Source organism: Dipteris shenzhenensis, chromosome 16, assembly GCF_047967505.1.
Source record: "Dipteris shenzhenensis isolate YYH24624 ecotype China chromosome 16, Dip_SZ_1.0, whole genome shotgun sequence".
Taxonomy (NCBI): Eukaryota; Viridiplantae; Streptophyta; class Polypodiopsida; order Gleicheniales; family Dipteridaceae; genus Dipteris; species Dipteris shenzhenensis.
In genome coordinates this window covers 7,538,247-7,559,318 of record NC_141611.1, presented here as the reverse complement: position 1 = coordinate 7,559,318, position 21,072 = coordinate 7,538,247, and the positions used below count along the sequence as shown (strand labels likewise).

Sequence of the window (21,072 nt, the reverse complement as noted above, 5' to 3'; positions counted from 1 at the left end):
GGAACTCAATTTGGTGCTGACCTCCAGCACACTGACGCATGCTCTCAGTGCGTTAGAAAGAAAGACAGAAAGAATTTTTATTAGAGTCTTCGGAAGACCGATGGGTTTATGAGATTGAAAGAAAACCTGATACAAATCACAGTAAGGGTGGAGCTACTAAAACGAGCATCATCACCCGTGCTGAATCCTAAGTCTGATCATACATAATCAAATACATCTGGGTAAAACAATGAAAAGAAAAAAGACTGGAGCGTAGCGGAATCCTCCGTATGTCATGTCGCCCTAGCTGGTGCATAGCCGATGATGGGACGCTGGCGTCCGTCAAGGGATCCCATGCGTCTCAGTCTCCTGGAGGAGGCTCGACATAAGACCAGAGCTACCGTGACTCCCGTGGAACGTATTCCGGGCTAAACAATCACGAGAGGTTTCCCAGAGTGATCTGTGTGTCCCCTCGATGTCTCGTGTGTCGTGTTGCGAACGTCGGGTTGGAGTCTCTGTCACGTCTGCGGCTAGACACTCGATGATCAATGTCACTCGATGGAAAGAACTCTGTGATCTTGCTCTGAGAGGTGTCTGATGGTGTGGCGAAGCCCCGTCACCTGAGTACGTACTCTCTGTCGGACCCCCTCGTGAATGAATGCCATAAGACATCTCTGATCTGGGTAGGCAAGGAATCTAGAAAGGAGCCCGGAGCCGTCTCTGAAGAGATAGTGGTAGCGACCTCAGATCTCTTAGTACACTGGGCACCTAAAATAAAATGCTCCTCTGACTCAACCTCCTAACAGTTGCACGATATGCATATGCGATGCTCCCTAGGGATACCCTCTGCTCTGCCGCTCTCTATGCAGAGGCGGTGTGATGATACCCGAAACTGGTCCGAGGGTCCTGAAAGTGGGAGTGGAAGCACTGTCTCTCTAGCCGAGCCAGTGAGGCGTATCCCCTACTCAGTCTAGCCTGCATCGCTGGTCTCATGAAGATCGGGCCGGAGAAGATGACCCCCAAGTAAGTGTATGAGGATATGATCTCAACTGGTGACCCACCCAAAGTAAACGTAAAAGTAAACTACTTCCGTTGCATGTTTGCTCGAGAGGTGTTAAAGATCATAACCTTGGTCTTTGCCAAGGTTGACCTCCAAATCATGGGATAAACAAAAGACTTGCAGTGCATCCAGGTGTCGCTGGAGCCCCTTGGGTGTAAACGATAAAAGTGCCACGTCATCTGCATAAAGAAGGATCTTGATGATGATCCCAACAAGTGAGCAACCGGTCCCTCCGGAAGCCCCCATGAAAGTCTCAAGCTCATCGATGTAGAGGCCAAACAGGGTTGGTGATAAGGGGCAACCCTGTTTGACCCCTATGGTACTCAAGATCTCATATGTCCAACCTGCGCCTATCCGAACTCGGCCTCAGACTCTCTCATAAAGTGCCATGACTGCCCAGATGATCTCCTGATCAAATCCCAATGTCTGTAGGCGTGTGATGAGACGAGCTCAAGGTACTGTGTCAAAGGCTTTGCGGAAATCCACAAAGCAACAATATACCCTCTCCTTCCGTGATCTAGCCTCCTCAATGACACTCCTGAGTGTGAGTATGTGATCCAAAGTCCCATGGTCTCGCCTGAAACCAGCCTGACCCTCTGCTCTGAGACCTCTCATCTCTGCGAACAGGCTGACCGATGCATCCAATACTGCTGCATAGATCTTGGACATCACATGTCCCAATCATGATAAACCTGTAGTTACTCTAGTCCATGGGATCCCCTGCCTTGAAGATGGGGGTGATGGTGTTGAGTGTCCATGTGCGGGGGAAGCCAAGGCAAACAGCGTCATTGAATAGCTTTGCTAGCATCGGGACTAACGTGTCGATCCCATATGCCATAAACTCAGTGCATAGCCCCTTGTGATCCTTAGCTCGCGGCCATTGTGTAGTTTCAATGTCGCGTCCTTCTTGACTCCCCCTCTGGTGAACAACGTGCAAGTGGTGGGGCGAGGTGTGTGTATGAGATCTAGAGTAGGCTGATGTGGGACATCATAAAGATGGCGTGCATACATGTGCCAAACTCTCGTGTCGATGAGGGGTGATGGAGACTTACGCTCAAGGAATCTCCGCCAAAAATCCCTAGAGTTGTTGCTGTACAAGATATTCATCATCTCCTCCTCATTTCGACGAAGAAATGCTTACTTCTTCCAACGTACGAGACATCGGTACTTGCGTACTGTGTTTGGTGTGTTCGGGAGGTGACATCTGGTTTCAAGTCGGAGTTGCAGGCGATAAGCCTTGCACTCCACATCGTACCAGTTGTTGCAGGGTACAGAACCAAGAGGTGGTGGTCTAGTGGAGCGTGTGGTGTGGGGAAAGATTTGGAGGGCAGCCTTGTGGAGTGTGCGACCGATCAGGGCAGCACGGTCCTCTATGTGAGTGGTATGTGATCGATGTAGATTAGGAGTCTGTTTAGGCGTCCAGAGTAGGCAGGGGAGAGGCTGTGATCAAAATGTATGTCGTGGTAGGTGTCGTGCTTCCTATGTGGTGTGTGTGGTGTGGCTAAGTGTGGGGTGGCGATAGTGAAGAATAGGTATGTGTGATCAGCTCCTGGAGGGAGTGGTGCTACGGTGAAGTCGGTGATACCTGAGGTGAAGGTAGGGGATCCCATGATGTAATCTACTACACTGGTGCCCCGTGTGGGAAGCAAGTAAAACCACCTAAGGAGGGCCATAGGTCAAGCCCGTTATAGATGATGAGATCATGTATCCTACCCAGATCAAGGAGCGCGTGTCCATATGGTGTAACAGGCCCATGTCGGTCCGATGAGATCCCGGTCATACCTACTCCGTCTAGGTCCATGTCTGGTAGCATGATAGAGTCATCTCGGAAGTCCAGGAGTGGTGCCTGGCACGTGCTTGTCCTAGCGTTGAAGTCCCCAACAAGGAGAACTTTCCCGCGGGCTGAAAGGTCTGGGATATCCTGATGTAAAGGTGCATATGGCGATGTCTCACCCTCCTCTCGTGCCACTCTGGCGAAGTGGGATGTGTCTGGCGGGAAGTAGCATATTGCTATGAAAAGGTCACGAGTAGCTGTGCGTCGAATCCGAATCCACATGAATCGGGAGCGTGCGTCCTTCCTCTCAATGGAGATGGCTCCAGCGAGGGAAGGCCTGTACAATACTGCGACCCCGCCTGATCCTCGAACTCCTCTTGTATCCCTCGTCTCATCTTTGAAGGCTGACTCCCATGTGTAGCCAGTTACTATCGGTAGTGGACGCTCTGGGCTCTGGTGTGTCTCTGTGTAACAGACTATGTCTCGTCCTGTGTAAGATTCCAAGAAGTTCCCTGGGTCCGACCATAAGGTACCATTACAATTCCAAATGGTGCAAGCTAGGGTCTCGAAAACCTGAGTCTCATAGGCCCCGTCCCCCTAGGGGGTACGGGTGGGAGCCCGACGCGTGCCGGTCAACAACCTACCATCTCGGACCACGGCCCATTTTCCCTCCTTGCGGGCAACATCCCACTGCTGGAGAAGGACTCGTCGCTCCTCAATCTGTAGTGGTGTCAAATCCTCATCCATGGACAGGGTGGGATGCTCTCGTAGAGCAGCTCGACGTCGGAGTGTCGCTAGTCAAGCATGTGAATCTCTGAAGCGAATGACTAGGGGCTGCTCTCGGTTAGGGTCTCTCCCAACACGCCATGCTCCCTCAATACCATGGTCGGGGACCCCCATGGTGGTGGTCACAAAGGTGATCGCCTCCTCCATGGGCGTCGTAGTGGTGCTTGTGCTGTCTTGCGTGATCCCTCGTATCCGGATATTGAGGGCCTTCGAAGCCCTCTATTGCTGCTCCTGTATGGCGACTGAAACGGTTGCCTTTGCGGGCTCCCGTTTCGCCACGTCCACCCACCTAATCGTCTTTGCTATAGCCAACTGTATCGTGGCTATCTGTGCCTCCATCTCTGTGACTGGGGTCCCTCCAGGCGCTGCTCTGAGGGTCCCAAGCTCCTCTCGAAGCTGTGTGATATCGTGTCTGAGCCCCTGGATAAGAGTGCCCTGCTCGTGTATAATGCGGGCCTGCTCCTGGGTGTATCGGGCTTGCTCCTGAGTGTAATGTGTCAGCTCTGCCTGACGGGCTCGGATGCTGTGTATCTCATCCAATAGGGAGTCCCAAGCATCTGGTGGAAGCCTAAGATATCCTGGTCTAGGTGGGAACTGGATCTCGGGAGGGGTTGGAATAAAGGTGGGCTGCTAAGGTTGTACTGGGGGTGGGGACAGCGTGATCTGGGCGGGGGAGTGGTATGTAGGAGTAGTGAGGGCGGACGAGGTGATGAAGGGTGGCTGACTGAGAGGTAGAGGGGATATGAGGGAGAAGTATTGTGGAACCGTGGTCGGTTGGGCTAGTGGTGGGGCTACGGGAGAGGAGACCTGTGATGATGATGCAAGAGAGGGGGAGGAGAGAGTTGGCGTAGATGATGAGGTGGGTGATGGTGGTGAAAAAGTGGTGGTAACCATAGAGGTCGAGGATGTGGTGAGCGGCATGGGCTTCTGATGGGCCCCTTTCTTCTGGGCCGCAGTGCTGTCCACTGTCAAACCGCTCGGATTGCTACGTTTGTTGAAGTCCTCCAAGCTGAGTTGCTTTTGTGTTTTCTCTTTGTCACCGTTCCCCTTCCCCATCTCCTTGCGTACGTGAATTTGGACCAAAGGGTCTCCCGCCTAGTCCCCTGTCCTCCTCATCCCCCTTTGCCCTTCATTATGAGGGGGGCAGTAGTAGGCAAAGGAGGGGTTGTAGGAGGGCGGAGCTGTAGGTGGAGGGGGCAAAAAATAGGAGCAGCTTGGGAGGGGCAGCAAGAGGGCCGGAGAGGGCAGGGCGGAGGGGAGCGGGTGCAGGCCGGAGAGGGCAGGGCGGAGGGGAGCGGGTGCAGGGCGGAGAGGCAGGCGACGAGCAGCAAAGGCGGATGAGCAGGGACAGAGCAGCAACAGAGGCAAAGGAGCAAGAGCAGGCAGAGGGCGGAGCAAAGGGAGGAGCTGCAGCGGGCAGGGGCGGAGCAAAGGGAGGAGCTGCCAAACGGGGGCGCCTGAGGCACAACCAGCAGGGCAGATGGAGGCGGAGGCGCAGCCAAACGGGCTACGAATGGGGGAGCTGCAGGCGGGATGGCGAGCAGAGCCGAGGAGGTGCGAGCAGGGTGGAGGGGAGGTGCGAACAGGGGCGGAGAGAGAGAAAGAAAGAAAGAAAGAAAGTGTATTATTGTCCACTAAAGGCCAAAATGGACCCATGGGACATCAAGAACTCTGCGTACAAGATAGCACAAAATCAACGTGCCACAAAGAAGAGGCATCGTCGAATATCATCTAAGTGCTACGCAATACAATGCAAGCGAAAGTACATAATGTCAAATCCGAGCCTAAATACAAAGTAAGCTAGATGCAAGGAAACCGCCCCTGGGTGCAAAATGGGGGGATGAGTACAATATGTCAATGCAAAGATACAAGTCCAGGTGTCATGGAGTCTGAGAACCAAAATAATACTGGAAATCCTGTCCATCGACTCTGCCTCCTGCTATGAGAGTACAAATCTGAGCAAAAGTGAGGTGAGCGGCTGGTGGGACGAGATCTCCATGAGTAAGTCTCCTCCCAAAAGCTGCCATCATCCTGGATCGTCTGGAGATGAAGCGGCGAGTACGTCCCCTATGTAACAAGATCCTGCGGCGTCTACAAACCATCTCATATGTACATCCACAGGGTGGAGGCATGTGTCCTGTGTGAGCTCTGACCTCCTCGTGCTCCTCCTGATACCTGTCATCTGGTATAGCGTGTGTCTGAGCTCTATCGGGCTGGGCTCTATCACGCTCCGGTCTGTGCTGATGGTCTCTGAGGTAGTGTCGTCGAAGCATAGTGGCCTCCCTGACATAAAGAGCTAGGCAATGCTGATCCTCATAATCCATCACTCGTGAGAGAGGTCCAAAGCCATCCGTGTGGAGACAGTGGAATCTCCCTCTGATCTCATAATATAGCGAGCATCTGCAAATGAAGTGCTCCTCTGACTCCACCTCTCCCATGGTGCAACAAGGGCAGATCCTGGTCTCTCGGCCTGGACGCCGTCCATCCTCCATGCGTCGCATCCTACCAGCCTCTATCTCGAGCTGATGCGAAGAGACTCTAAGCTAGCCAAGGGCAATCCTCAGTGAGTGGGACATGTGGATACCTGTGTAGCCTGGTGGAATGACAAATCCATCCTCTGAGATCCGAAGGAAGTGGTCACGATATGTGTCCATCTTCGTCGGAAGCTGCGTGGGATAAATCCAAGTGCGGTACGTATGAAGCTGCAGCAAGTCTGCTCTCGTGACCTGACTAAGCTCGTGGCGAGTCAACTCGAGATGAGGGGCATCTATGCTGTATCGGAAGGGAGGCAGTCTATCCATGTCTAGTCCAAGAGATGTGAGCCACCTAGTGAGTCTGAAGTACCAGCAATATCGGGCCCCAGATCGTGCCAACTCCATAGAAGATGCAAGTGCTAACCATGGCAACCGAGCTCTGCCTGCTGCTGAGTCTCCAAACTCCCTAACCCTGTGCAAATACATGACCGACTGAAACGCTGCATCCAATGCAAGGGGAGTAGCTCCAAACTCTGCTAGCATGATCTCGTGCGGAACTGTAGCCTTGGCCCTAATGAGCCGAGAGAACATGATGATCTGTAACCTCTCTACTCGTCTCCAATCTGCAGCGCCAAGGTCTCCTGCCCAGAAAGGAGATGCATACATCGCAGCTGGTCTCACCAATGTGTCAAATAGCAGGGATTTCGTATCGGGATGCTGAAAGTGGGATTGAAAACACTGACGCTCAAGATGAGCCAACGAAGCATACCCTTTACTAATCCTATCTCGTGCTGCATATGTCATGGTAAAGATCGGTCCCCTGAAAACTGCCCCCAAATAAGTGTACTCTCTAACAAGCTCAATGGGTTGTCCGTCATAAGTGAAGCAAAACTCATCCGTGCTGTAGATACGATCAGAGGTGTTGAAAACCATAACCTTGGTCTTGCCAAGGTTTACAGTCAATCCCCTGGCCTGGCAAAACCTGTGGAGTGCCTCAATATGTGCCTGGAGGCCCTGAGCAGTAGAGGAAATGAGAACCACATCGTCCGCATACAGGAGGATAGGAATGGAGGATCCTGAGAGAGTAGAGCCCACACCGCCTGTCATCTGTACGAACATCTCTAGCTCATCAATATATAGTCCAAAGAGAGTAGGAGAGAGCGGGCAACCCTGCTTCACCCCAATCGTGCTGCATACCTCCTCTGAGAGCCCCTCACGTGTCCAAACCCGACCGGTGACCCTCTCATACAAAGCCATGATAGCCCACTATGTTTCTCCACTGAAGCCCATCTCGCGAATCCTCTGAAACAATCTGAATCGCGGAACTGTGTCAAATGCCTTCCTGAAGTCCACGAAGCAACAATAAAGCCATTGCCTTCGTGACTTCGCCTCCTCTACCAGTGCCCTGAGTGTGAGAATGTGGTCAAGTGTCGAATAATCCCTGCGAAATCCAACCTGCCCTCTGGCTCTGAGTCCTGTCGTCTCGGCATGGTCATTTATACGGCTTTCCAAAACTGATGCATAGATCTTGGCCATAACGTGGCCAATCATGATGGTCCTGTAATTCGACGGCTCCATAGGGTCCCCCGACTTGTGAATAGGAACTATGGTATTGCCTAACCAGGACTGTGGTAGGCCTGTACAAACAGACTCATTGAAGAGACGGGAGAGAACAAAATCTAAGGTATCAATCCCATGGATTACATACTCCGCTTGCAATCCATCATGATCCTTAGCTCTCCCGTTCTTCAATCGGTGGACTGCTGCACGGACACTCTCCGGTGTGAAGAGACTAGATGAAGCTGGCCAAAGCATCTCAGCTCCTCCTCATTCCGGGCTAGAAATTGGCGTTTCTTGCGCCTAACCAACCACTTGTAGTCTCTCTTGGTTTCGGCAAGGAGGGGAGACTTCTCCTTGGTCTCAAGGTGAAGTTTCCTGCGGAGTTCCTTACACTCCTCGTCATACCAACCGTTGCAAGGAACAAGACCAACCGGTGGGGGACTAGACGAATGACATGTGGCAGGGAACGACATGTGAGCGGCAGAAACGAGTGAAGTATGAACAAGTTCTCACCGGTCCCGCGTGGATGGTAGAGCATCTAATAGATGAGGACGGAGTAGGCGGCTGAGGTTCTGGCTATATACATCATCGAACTGGTGGTCGAAATGAACCTCATAGTAGGGTTGGCGGTCGTGATAACGAGGGGGAGGTGGGTCATGGGAGACATGAGTCAAAGTAAAGTGGATGAGTGCATGGTCGGCAGAGGGCATGAAGGGGCTAACAGTAAGGCTATGGATGGAAGGGACTAGAGTCGGGGGACCTATGATGTAGTCGATAACGCTAGTACCACGCCCAGAAGCAGAAGAGAATGTAGGCATGGAAGACTGTGGCCACCTGGACAAGCCGTTATAAATGACCATACTGTGCGAGGTGAGGAGCTCCAGTAGCTGACGTCCCTGATCTGTGGGCTGTACTGTGCAGTCTGATGAAGTCCGACAGAGGCTATCATCGTGAAATGCTGGGAGTATGACCGGATCCTCCATGAAGTCATAAGTGAGGGCCTGTCTATCTGAGGTCCTCGCGTTGAAGTCTCCTAAAAGGATGACTTCTCCGCGACGTGAAAAATCTGCAATGTCCGCTGAGAGATCCTCAAATATGGACTGGCCTGGTCCAGTGGAAGAATAGATCGACTGCGCCGAGGGGAAGTAGCAAACTGCAATAAAAAGATCTCGCTGAGGGGCCCTGCGGCAGATGCGTAAAGAATCGGGCATGTGAACCTGCTCTCTCCACTGTGATGATCCGATCGAGATGCTCTCTGTACAAAATGGCCACTCCTCCAGATCCTCTCACTCCAAATGTCCGGGTGTGCTGCCTGAAGGCAGATCTCCATGTATACCCTGTCACTCGTGGCAAAGGTCTCTCTGGACTCTCGTGTGTCTCCGTGAAAAAGATGATATCTCTCCCAAAGAATGCCCCCCATAGATTGCCTGGTTGTGCTGTAAAAGAACCATTGCAGTTCCATACAGCGATGCGTAGACTATCTGACGGGTGGTGTGTCCCATGGGCCCTGTCCCGTCAAGCGGACGGGGCAGGAGGTGGAGGTGGGGCTATATCTGCTGGTCTGCCATCTCTAAGCACTGTGGGAGCACGCCTCAAGGTGCCTGTGATGAGTCTGCCATCCCTAATCACTGCCCACTTGCCCTGAGCTCGGGCTGCATCTCTCTGAGGCATGAGCGCCTTGCGCTCCTCAACCTGTATCTGGGTCAGATCCTCGTCCATGGAAATCTGTGGGTGGTCTCTGAGTGTCCCTCTCCTCCTGAGGGCAGCTAGACGTGCCTGGGCATCTCTGAATCTGATAATGAGGGGCTGCTCTCTAGTAGGATCCCTCCCGACTCTATATGCTCCTACTATGCCATGATCCTGTACTCCCAATGTTTGAGAGACAAAGGTCACAGCCTGTGTCATCGTGGACTCTATCGCCGAGGGCAAGATACCACGAATGCGAATGTTGAGGGCCTTTGTGGCCCTCTGCTGTGACTCGGCCAATGTAGCTGATACAGTAGATCTCTGAGGCTGTGATGGCTGACGGCAGACGACATCCACCCACTCTGTGGCTCTCTGGACCTCTGTCTGAAGGGAGGTCAAACGCTCCTCAACCGCTGCTACTGCTGTAGTGGGAGATGTGTCCATGTGCTGAACGCGAGTCTCGATCTGCTGCACTCGCTCTGTGTGTCCATGAATCTCTCCAGCAAGAGTCCTATGGGTCGCCTGTAAGACCTGAAGATCTGTCCTAATAGATAAGATCTCCCGATCCTGCTGTGTCACTCGATCAGCAAGAGATGCAACCTGAGCCGTAAGTAGAGAAATGGTCTCGTCCTTCCTGTGAAGCATCTGAAGTGCAGCTCGGAGATGGGTCTCAAAGTGCTGAAGCTCTGGTAGGATGTGGCTGCAAGGACAAACAGTGCAAGGCATGGAAGGAGAAAGAGAGGGAGACAGGGGGGAAACCGGTAAGGTGCGTAGCGGGGATGAAGGAGAAGGCTGGAAAGGGGGAGAGAAAGCGGGTACCAAAGAAGAAGAGGAGGGGATGGGTAAAGTCTGTAGAGAGGATGAGGAGGAGGTAACCTCTGGCAAAGTAGGTAAAATAGGCAACAAAGGGGAAGAGGTGACAGAGGGCTGTGAGAGGGAGAGAAAAAAGGGTGGAGAAGGGGTAGGAGAAGAAGGAACCTGAGAGGGGAGGGGTGAAAAAAACTGCGGGTACAAAGTAGCTATGGGCGGAAGATGAGATAATGGAGCTGAAACTGGTGAACCTGCGACTGGGAGTGCGGACACTGCGCTGGGCAGAAGATGAGACAATGGAGCTGAAACCAGTGTACCTGCGACTGGGAGTGCGGCAAGTGCGGGCAGTGCATTGTCCTTTGTAGAAGATGCGAGTCCTCTTCTACTATAGTGCAGCATCTCGGTCGTGGCGGCCATTGATGTTGCTGCTGTTGTTGCTTCTGTAACATGCTTGACGGTGTCGGCCATTTTTAATTACGAGAAGCCGACAACATTGAAAAGCGGGAGATGGCGAGCGCTGCCAATGCGCGATGAGAGAGAGAGAGAGAGAGAGAGAGAGAGAGAGAGAGAGAGAGATTTTAAAATTAAAAAGAAAAGTTGGGGTTGGGGCTGCCCCCAAAAAAAAAAAAAAAAAAAAAGGCGTGTTTGGGCTGGGAAAAAAAAAAGGGGGGGGAAAAAAAAAAAAAAAAAGGGGGGGGGGGGGGTCGGGGCTGCAAGTGCGAGGGGGTGAGCAACGGGGAGGGGGGGGCAAGTGCGAGGGGGTGAGCAACGGGGAGGGGGGGGGCTGAGTGACGGGGAGGGGGGGGGCTGAGCGACGGATGACGGGGAGGGGGAGGGCTGAGCGACGGGGAGGGGAGGGCTGAGCGACGGAGAGAGGGAGGGAGGGAGGGGGGGGGCTAAGCGACGGACGACGGGGAGGGGGAGGGCTGAGCGACGGGGAGGGGGGGGCTGAGCGACGGGGAGAGAGAGGGAGGGAGGGCGGGGGGGCGCTGAGCGACGGACGACGGGGAGGGGGAGGGCTGAGCGACGGGGAGGGGGGGGGCTGAGGGACGAGGAGAGAGAGGGAGGGAGGGCGGGGGGGGAGGGCTGAGCGACAGGGAGGGGGGGGCTGAGCGACGGGGAGGGGGGGGGCGCTGAGCGAGAGAGAGAGAGAGAGAGAGTCAAGGCGGGGGGAGGTGCGAGTAGGGGCGGAGGGGAGGAGCAAGCAGGGGCGGAGGGGAGCGAGCAAGGGCGGAGAGAGAGAGAGAGAGAGAGACACACACACAGAGAGACACAGAGAGAGAGAGAGAGAGAGAGAAAGAAAGAAAGAAAGAAATTTTATTAAAGGTCCACGGAAGGCCATACATGGCCTATGGGACACAAAATCATCCGAAAGGAAAATACATCATCAACGATGCGCCAACTAGGTGGCCTCATCGTAATACCGCTAAGATGCCAAAAATGGCTACAAAAATCCTAGATACAAAATGAAATGAAATAGAGTACCAAAAATGCCTAGATACAAAATGTAAAATATGAAATATGAGGAACATCGTCTTCCCTAAGGGATCTGTGATCCAAAGAAATGATGGAAGTCATGGCCATCGACCATGCCTCCTGCCATGAGTGTGAAGATCTGGGCAAGTGTCAAATGGGCTGCTGGCGGTGCCAAGTCTCCATGGAGCAATCTCCTCCGAAAATCTGCCATCATCCTCCGTCGTCTAGAAATAAAGCGACGGGTACGGCCTCTGTGTAAGATCATCCTGCGGTGCTGCCGGATCATGTCATATGTACATCCTCGGGGTGAAACCATCGGTGCTCTCTGGCAAGATGGGCTATCTCAGAGAGAGAGAGAGAGAGAGAGTCAAGGCGGAGGAGAGGTGCGAGCAGGGGCGGAGGGGAGGAGCTAGCAGGGGCAAAGGGGAGCGAGCAAGGCAAAGGCAGAGGGAAAGAGCGAGCAGGGGCGGAGGGGAGGTGCGAGCAGGGGCAAGAAGGAGAAGTCAGGGCGGAGGGGAGGGGAGGGAGAGAGAGAGAGAGAGAGAGCGCTGTTTGCAATGTTCACAGTGAGAGAGCTGATGACCAAGTTGAGTTCCTTCCCCAGTGCCGAAGGTTGTGCACTGTTACGAGAGGCTCAACACCAAGTCTGCAAGATGTAACGTGCTTGGAAGCACCACTATCAAAATACCAAGACTGAGCATCATTCACAGTAAAGAATGCATCAACTTTGGAGGGATCAAAGGAGCAATGGACAGCCCATGCCCAATCATCCTGGAGAGCATGTGCATGTGAGGCATCTGCTGGCTCATGGGATTCAATTGCATGTGAGGCATTGACTGTCAATCCTGCTTCCTTTTTCTCCGAAGCAATGTGCTTCCTGCATTCTGAAATTTCATGCCTTGGCTTGCGACAATAGTTGCATCTTTTCTTCTTTGACTTATCTGCTGTATTTTGAGATGCATTGGAGGAATTGCCACTGTTAGGCGCATATTTAGGCTTGCCCATAGGCTTGGAAGCCTTGCCTTTTCCTGTCTGCTGTGAAGCAAATGCATGATCAGGAATAGTAGCTTGCCTATTAGCACGACTTTGCTCTTCCTGCAAAAGCAAAGTGACTAACTGATCAAAGGAGTAGTCGAAGGATTACCCATGGCCACTAGTCGAAGGGTTGTAGCAAACCCTTGATATGTATCTGGCAGCCCATTCAATGTGGTACTGACAAGCTGAGAATTTGGCACCACCTCATCAATATTGGCAAGTTGTTCCATGAGGTCCTTGATCTTTGTCAAGTATGCATCCATAGAGTCACCTTCATTCATGCTAACTTCCTGCAATTGCCTTCTTAAATATGCAACACGTGCCTCATTGCGAATCTGATAAAGAGAAGCCAATTTGTCCCAAGCATCCTTTGTTGTCCTACATGACCGGATGTGTGGAATAATGATTCTCTTGTGTGATAAAGCAATACAGGAATGTGCATTTGCATCTCTTGCATCCCATCTTGTTTGTTCCCAAGTTGGAGGAGCAGCAATAGGGGTGCTAGAGGATAAAGCATCAGGAGGAGTACCCTCTGTAGAGGGACCAGCAGTAGGAGCAACCACTATAGCATTGGCTGGCCTCAAATCAACTCCAGAAACGACGTTGCAAAAATGCCTTGCAACAAGAATATGTTTCATGAGATAAGACCACATCGGGTAGTTGGTGCCATCCAACTTATCATCTTCATGAAGAATGCCAAATAAGTCATGATTGTTGCCAGCCATTGCAAATGGGATATCCCGAAAAGAAAAGACCTGAAAACACAAAAGCCTCAAGGCTATCACTACAAAGAGCTGGCTGTCCAAAAATGACAGCAAATGTCTGCAAGTGAAATGTCCTACAAATTTCCAGCCCAAATCAAAGGGCAAACGCAAATTTGACCCAAATGTGACTGTGCCAGGTAATGACCACTGCAAAAATCAGCAAATCTGGCAAAAGCCCCAAATGTAATGAGAAAGAAAAGCCCAAAATTTTGCTGAGATTTTGCAAATGTGACCCAATGTCCTGCAATCTGAACAAGAAATTGCAATCCAAATCCCAAAGCTCCAATGTCTTGTAAAAGCCCCAAAACTGCAAACGTCTGTAGATGACTGCAGTGAGACCCAAAATGGGTTGTAGCAAGTAAGAACCTGGTTCACAGCCAATGCCAAAACAGCCGGAATGGCTGTAGGCAATTTGTTGGCAGATTCGCACGTGCAAAGCCTATACGGAACACCTGCAGATGGCGCGGAGCAGGTACAAGCTGTACGGACAGCTGATCTGCGATACACTTGTACGGAAGGCTATACGAAGTAGTTACGCCTGTACGGAGTAGGTACGGTGCAGGTACGCCTATACAGATGGTGCGGGACTGCAAGCAGATGCAACGGGCAGCTGGCAGAAGACGCGAAGCTGTACAACAAGGCGCGGGACCTGTATGAATTTGTACGGACGCCCGTACAATCATACGAACTGTACGAATGGCACGTGACTCGAGCTGTTGATGGCTGGGAGCAATGCAGGTCCAGGGGCAAGGGAGCAGGTCCTAGGAGCTCTGATACCACTGTAGGTGCGTGGAAGTGGAAGCAAGCACAAGAGACGAAGCAAAGAGCTGAAGGCTGTCACGTCAACTAGAATAGTGGAAAATGAAAGTACAAAGTACATGAAAGAGACCCTAGGACTAAGTGTCCTACGTGTCACATAGGACTAAATGTCCTATGTGGCATAAAAGGCACTAAAACACTAAAGTGCCTATAACTATGCCTACAAGGCACATACCAAGGCCCATAGGGCATCAATACGACCGGGAGAAGATGGCCTACAGTCCGGCCTATCACAGCTGTCCTCAAAGGGGACCACCCCGAGACAAGGGGTCACTCTGAATATAGCCCAGTGGGCTCAGAGATCGAGGAGACCACACCCTCCTCCGCCGCCACAGCGTGAGACAGCCCGACAGACAGATCCGAGAATTTTTGCCGCTTGTAAACGAGCCACCATGGTGCCGGGCTTCGGTTTCTAAGTCTGCGTCTCAACTCTCAGCATACTTCAGCTAGTTGCTAGTCTCTGGTTTATATCTGATTTTTGCTCGAGCTATTAGCTCTGTAGATCAATTGACTCAGCAAGGGCCCTAGCGCACCCTTTGCTACAGCCCATTGAGGCTTGTATGAGATCTTCCTTTTGCTGTATTTTGTACCTTGTCCCATAGGCCCATGAGGCCTTCTGCAGACGTTAATACATCTCTCTCTCTCTCTCTCTCTCTCTCTCTCTCTCTCTCTCCCCCCCCCCCAAGCCTCCAATATCAAAGCAATAAAATTGGAGTTGGAGGAGATTGCAAACTGTTTGGAAAGATATTGAAGAAAAGAATAAACATGGGCAGAATTCTCAAATGTTAGAGCAACCACCAAGGCTCGTGTTAGACCCAAACATTCCGCAATGGATCACTTGCTTACTCTCAGGGCTATAACAAAGGGAGCTAAGGGCAAAGACAAACCACTATACTATTGATTTGTAGACTTCAACAAAGGGTACCAAGGCAAAAGCTATGGAAAATAATGGATCCCTCTAGAACTAAGGGCTGCTACAGCCAGATTATATGAAAGGGTCCTAGCCGAGCTTACACATCCCATCAAAAACTCCACCCCTAAAGCCTCTTTAATCAGTGACATAGGTGCAAAACAAGGATGCCCCCTTTGCCTCACACTCTTTGGTCTCTTCATAAATGAGCTAGAGGAATGGATAAGACAAGGGCAGAGGTGGCATCCAAAAGCAAGCTTCCCGCGGACGTTAATATATCTTTCTTTCTTTCTTTCTTGATTGGCATGGTATCCCAAACCTAGTGGATACAAGCCCACACACCCAAGGGGATCCACAAAGCCATCTAGAGCTGAGATGGCACCCTATCAAGAAATCCTAGGAATTTCTGACTTATGTATGCGGATATACCATCTTCTATACACAGCCTCAACGAAAACCCTAACAGAGAACCATCAATAGTCCACAACACATGTGGAGGTCAATTTTTGAGAGTCAGATACAAGTAGTCGGGGCATCAAAGGCTCATGGAGCCTAGATGTCTTGTCTTGTTTACATCTATGAGGGATCATCAAGGTGTTGAAACACAATAAGGTTACAAGACACATTTTGTTTAGTGTACATTGACTGCTTCAGGGATTTTGCATGTCACAGTTTGCTACTTTCCACTGCTGGCATCACAGTATGCTTCACTCAATGCGTGCATCCTGGCCGCCCAACTTGGTGGTCAAGTGCTGTTCATCGGCAAACTTAGCTCTCAACCATGGTCAACCTCAATTGCTGTGAGTCTCAATGTCCACAAAATTAAGAATTGTTGTTAAGCAAAAGGTTTTGTTTAAGCTTTGAACGAGAGATTAAAAATCAAAGGATAGCCATGACATCGTGTTATGCCAAACCTAGTAGCAATTGCAATACTCTCAAGCTACAAGGCCGAACAGAAGCTGAATCTATGCCAGTAACACCTCTTGATCCAGAATTGATATGTTTCTTCCAATGGCAGAAACAGCATAGGACATGTACAGAAATTTCCAAAAACTTACCGTGCTGCATACACATACAAGGTAAACATTTGAAAAAATAGCATCCTTTTAGAACATCGTATTTCCGTCCCTAATTTGAACACTTGGACTAGAGTTTAAGAAACTGAAACACGCGCCAAAGAGAATGCAGGCTAAGAAACATGAGATAAGGCAATAAAGAGAGTGAAAGAAAAAAGTGAGAATCTGGCAGAGAATAGACTCACCATAAAGGGAACAAGATTCATCTTGGCACCAGCAATAAATATAACCAAGAGCAACAACAGTGATGATAAACCTACACCAATCAGCTTTTGGCATTAGATAATACCCGAGGGAAAAGGGAAGAAAGGAGAACTGCAAGAACAAGATTCAGCAACACCAGCTCAAGTTTTTGGTGAATCAACAATTTTTCGGTCAAACACCATGCTAAAACTACACAAAATTACCATGCTTCAAAATACTAACTGAAAAAAAATGCTTAAAGGATTCTTAATGTTGATTTGGCTACATCAAGCTACTTAAGATTTGAAGTGTCACTGGTATGCCCTTCGAATAATGACATGACTGCAATAGCTGGTTGTGCCAAGATTCAAGAGATTGATGAAACATCATCACTGCTAGAATCAAAAGGATTTGAGCTCACATAGAAAGAGCTGTCGTAATTGCAAGTACATGAAACCGGAGGTACTAGAACGAACTAGCATAGGGACCCAAGGGCATGATTCTCTACTTGGTTGATCCAAGGCTTTGTAAGTTCATGGGAAAAAAAGTTTAAGCAACCACAACTACTTTCTAAAGACATAAAAATGCAAAAGCTAGCATTGGACCATGCTACTGCACCCTGTGCTAGTTGTTCCAAGGCTTTACGGTCCCAATATAGTTTTTTCCTTAATTCCAAATGGGCCGGTCTAAGACATTAAATAAAATGGCATGAGAAGTCTAAACATCTATTTAGTAAATGTAAAACTTAAATATGCATACCATGCTCTAGGTGCCTATTTCCAGCCTGCCATACAGCCTAGAAGCATATCAGTCTCATCCATGACTAGATCTTGATCATGCAAAGGAGAATCGTGCATATTTTGGAGCAACAACATGCAGATTTTGGACGGAACAGCATTAGTCAGCTTCACAAAAGCAAGAGAGGACAAAAAGGTCATAAAACACCAAGTTGAGTTTTTGACCAGAAAGCCATTGGACATCCACAGCGAAACCTAGCAATAGCATAGCCTCTACAGCTAGCGAATCCAGCCTCTTTAATGAGGGGCCAAAAGATGTATTCAGCCCCTTCATTGAAAGAAGCCCAACAGTTGTATTCGGAGGTCTATTGGTGAGGAGAGTTCTCGATAGGCTAGATAGGCAGGTGTTTGGGCTGGGTTGGGTGCCCAAACTGGGGCCCAACCAGGGCAGGTCAACCAACCTGCATGGTCGGGTCAACCCAACCCTAACTCAACCAACGACGGTCAGGTCAGCTGAGCTGGCTGGTCGGTCCATTGGCCAGCCAACCATGGTGGAGAAGGGGGGCCTATAAAAGGCTCCCCCTTCTCCACTCCATTTGACTCACACTTGGGCTTTCCCCTTGGAGCATTCTCTCACTTTGTCTAGCCCCCTTGGCTGCTGTGGTTGTACCCTGGATTATACAGTTGCTACCCCCTACTGAGAGAAAGAGAGAGAGGCTACCGAGAGAGATGCTAGAGTCATCTATGCCACTGGTTGAGAGTGGTGCCAGCAAAGCCTGGTATGCACCATCTCAAAATGGTTTGATAGACATGGAATTCGGATGGATCGTCTTCAGCTCTATACATCACGGACATGTGGGGAAAGGGGGGGGAGGGGGGGGGGGGAGGGGGGCAGGATTTCCCTACCAAGACCAGATTTTATGGCAACTTCTTCCTGAGAGTATCGGAGGACAGAGTCATCAGACCCCAGTACCTAGAGGACAGGCGAGTGTCATATGCCCTTAGGATTGCCATTGGGCACATGCGAGTCTCGTCCCATCAGCTGAGGATTGAAACAAGGAGAGTTGCAAGCACACCTAGGGAGCAGCAGATCTGCAGATTATGCACATTGGGTGAGGTAGAGACAGAGGAGCACTTCTTATGTGTCTGCCCTGCTTATTATGAGATCCAAGGACGTTACCACTGCTTTTTCCAGGAGGGGCTTGGATTCGGGCCTCTCTCCAGATTGATTCACTTCCAAGACCAGGTCTGCATCGGTCTCTGCTTGATGGAGATGAGATGTCATAGAGAGACCCTCCTTCACAAGATCATAGAGGGAGAGATGGCGACTCAGCAGGGGGCTGTGATGGATCGAGCTCAACGACACGTCACAGATTTCTAAACATTCAAGTCTAGCCTTGGACATGCCAGGATAGAGAATGAGGAGATCGACGGAATGAGGCCAGTATGGACCAGTGAGACGAGACGACGATGAGGGGAGACACAGCCAGAGACAGTAGAGCCACCCATGATGCGGTGACGGACTAGGGCGCGCGTGATGGAGGTTCGGCCTCTTACTGTTCTACTAGGAGGAGATCGCCCGACCAGAGGTATCACTATTGATATGACCCACAGGATACACCATGCCCCCACTGCAGATTACCAGACATACAAAGATACGAGACATCTTTGCAGCTCACAGGAGAGCCACCATAGCACCTGGATATGTCTATTTGAGATTGATTTAGTACAACTATTGGTCACTACTTCTGGAGATTAAATGTTTTGTATCTCTGATTTTAGTATAGTAAGCAAAGGGTCTTAGTGTGCCCTTTGCCTCAGCCCTTTGTGGCTTGTATGAGTATGTGTCACTTTTAATTATGTACTTTGTCTCATAGGCCCACGAGGCCTCTCGAAGATGTTACACCTCTCTCTCTCTCTCTCTCTCTCTCTTCTAACGCTTCTGCACGTGCATAACTTTCACAAAATCTGCCCACATGGTATTCTGATCTTCTGCCCATGTGGCAATTTCCTTATTCCCAGTTCACTTGTAAATGTCAATTCCCATCATCCTCCTCATATGGGACTCACATGTGAGGATTTACCCCTAATTTGCTACAGCCCCTCTCAATGACCCAATGTGGGCAAGAATCCACGTCTTGCTCATCCAGGTCCCAATTATGGGAAGTCAGTCCTTCAAAAATCTCTCCATTTCGTCCAAGATCCATCTGAGCCATATTGGCTCACAGGTCCATGATGTAAATCTGGAATCCTTAGATGAAGCACCAATCGTTTGAAGCGTCTTGTTGAGCCATCAAATGGCCTTTAATTCCAACAGAAGACCTTGAAAACAGCACCCACCAGAAGTGATACTGCCTACATAAAATACGTATTACCGGAATATCCCTGATACAATCTTGTCACCATCAAAGTAAACAACAACAGAAGGCAAAAGGATAGACGCGAGCATGTAGAGCAACGCGCTACAGGAAGGAGTGGAGCAGAGGAAGGAGGAGCAGGCAGTGAGTGACTATGTGACAGTATGGTTATTCTAGGATTGGAGGAGTACTACCAAGGATTAGGTCTATGGTTAGATATTCAGATCATTGAGGGGGTAGTTCTTTTCGCAATGCTTGAAGAAAGTATTCCTTCAATCCATCTAAAAACTGTCTACTATCTATGGTCAAGCATCCTCATTCCCAGTCTTATCGGACTCCCTCCACCTACATCGAATAAGAAACAATGCCTTTTTCAGCCTAGATGTGACTTACCACAGGAATAAGCAGGAATAAGGCTACTGGATACTCCAGCTTGGGGGGTGATGTCTCGATCAAATTGACAGTGACTTTCTTCTTCTTGTAGTCATATGAGGGCTGCATTGCATTATGTCATGGTTGTTCCAAAAGCATATCCACATACACTAGTAGCCCAACCAAGAGATCAGCATGGTCCAAGTAAAACCCTGAATGTGCACTTTTAATGTACTCCCAACTGGAATACACGTAGTGCTCAAAAATCTCCGTTTGCATCATTCCCTTTCTCCCCATCAAGAACTAATCCAAGAAAATATGCTAACTTTGGAGAAATTATGTTATGAGTGGAACCTGGATTGAATAAGAACAAAGCAGGCTTATACCAAACGTATCCCCATGCCTTCAAGAGAGTATCTTTATCCTCCTTACCATCCATCACTAAAACATCCCTGCTAGGATCAAACCCTAAACACAGTCCAAACATAGTCAGCAAAACCAAATAGAGATCAGCAGGTGACTCACATCCCAACCACCCCCGAGCTCGGAGCACGTGGGCTAGAGATCATACTCCTATAGGCTATACCACTAGAATTATCCACTAGGAACCTTCAGCATGGTATCTCATGATCCACCATGTAGAGGCATGAGTCTAGGCTCGTGATCCAGACCAGACCTATCAATGGTGTCAACACATTGAAAGCCATCCCAATAGCCTTGGCCAATTTTATCGAGAAGAGCATCCCTCTTTCTAGAAAGTGTCTTGGCTAAATATAGCCAACTAGCCCTTTTCCATTGTCCTAAGTCCTCTAGCCGCACATTAGCTTGCTTCCCTTAATCCCAGGGGCCGCTAACCTTACTAGTCAAGTCCACTAATCCAGGGATTACCATCCAAATACATAACATTCTTTGCCTCTTTTAAGCGTTTACTCTTAAATGATATTGGAGGTTCTTTTGCAAACTAACAATCGACTCCCAAGTTGAATCTTCCTTAAATCTATCCGTCCACTAAGCTTTAAACTCCCAGAATTAACTTATTCTTGAGTTTTCTTTCCCTGAAATCATAACTCAAGTCCTTAACTCACACAAGTTCATGGAGCAAGACAAGACTATCTCCAGCCCCCAACGACTCTTTAAGTCTACAAACATGATAGACCGGGTGAACTTTTATATTTGGAGGCAATGCAACCTCATTAACCTTTTCAAGGTTAAAA

General features: G+C 49.9%; 1 protein-coding gene across 1 annotated transcript in view; it reads right to left on the bottom strand.

Annotated features, from left to right (window-relative positions):
- The window catches only part of FK (Ergosterol biosynthesis ERG4/ERG24 family), a 110,259-nt gene that overhangs the window by 81,459 nt on the left and 7,728 nt on the right, over positions 1 to 21,072 (bottom strand). The window contains exon 3 of the mRNA XM_087387090.1: positions 16,395 to 16,465. Within this exon, the coding sequence (XP_087243216.1) occupies positions 16,395 to 16,465 (71 nt within the window). The remainder of the gene's footprint in view (positions 1 to 16,394; positions 16,466 to 21,072) is intronic.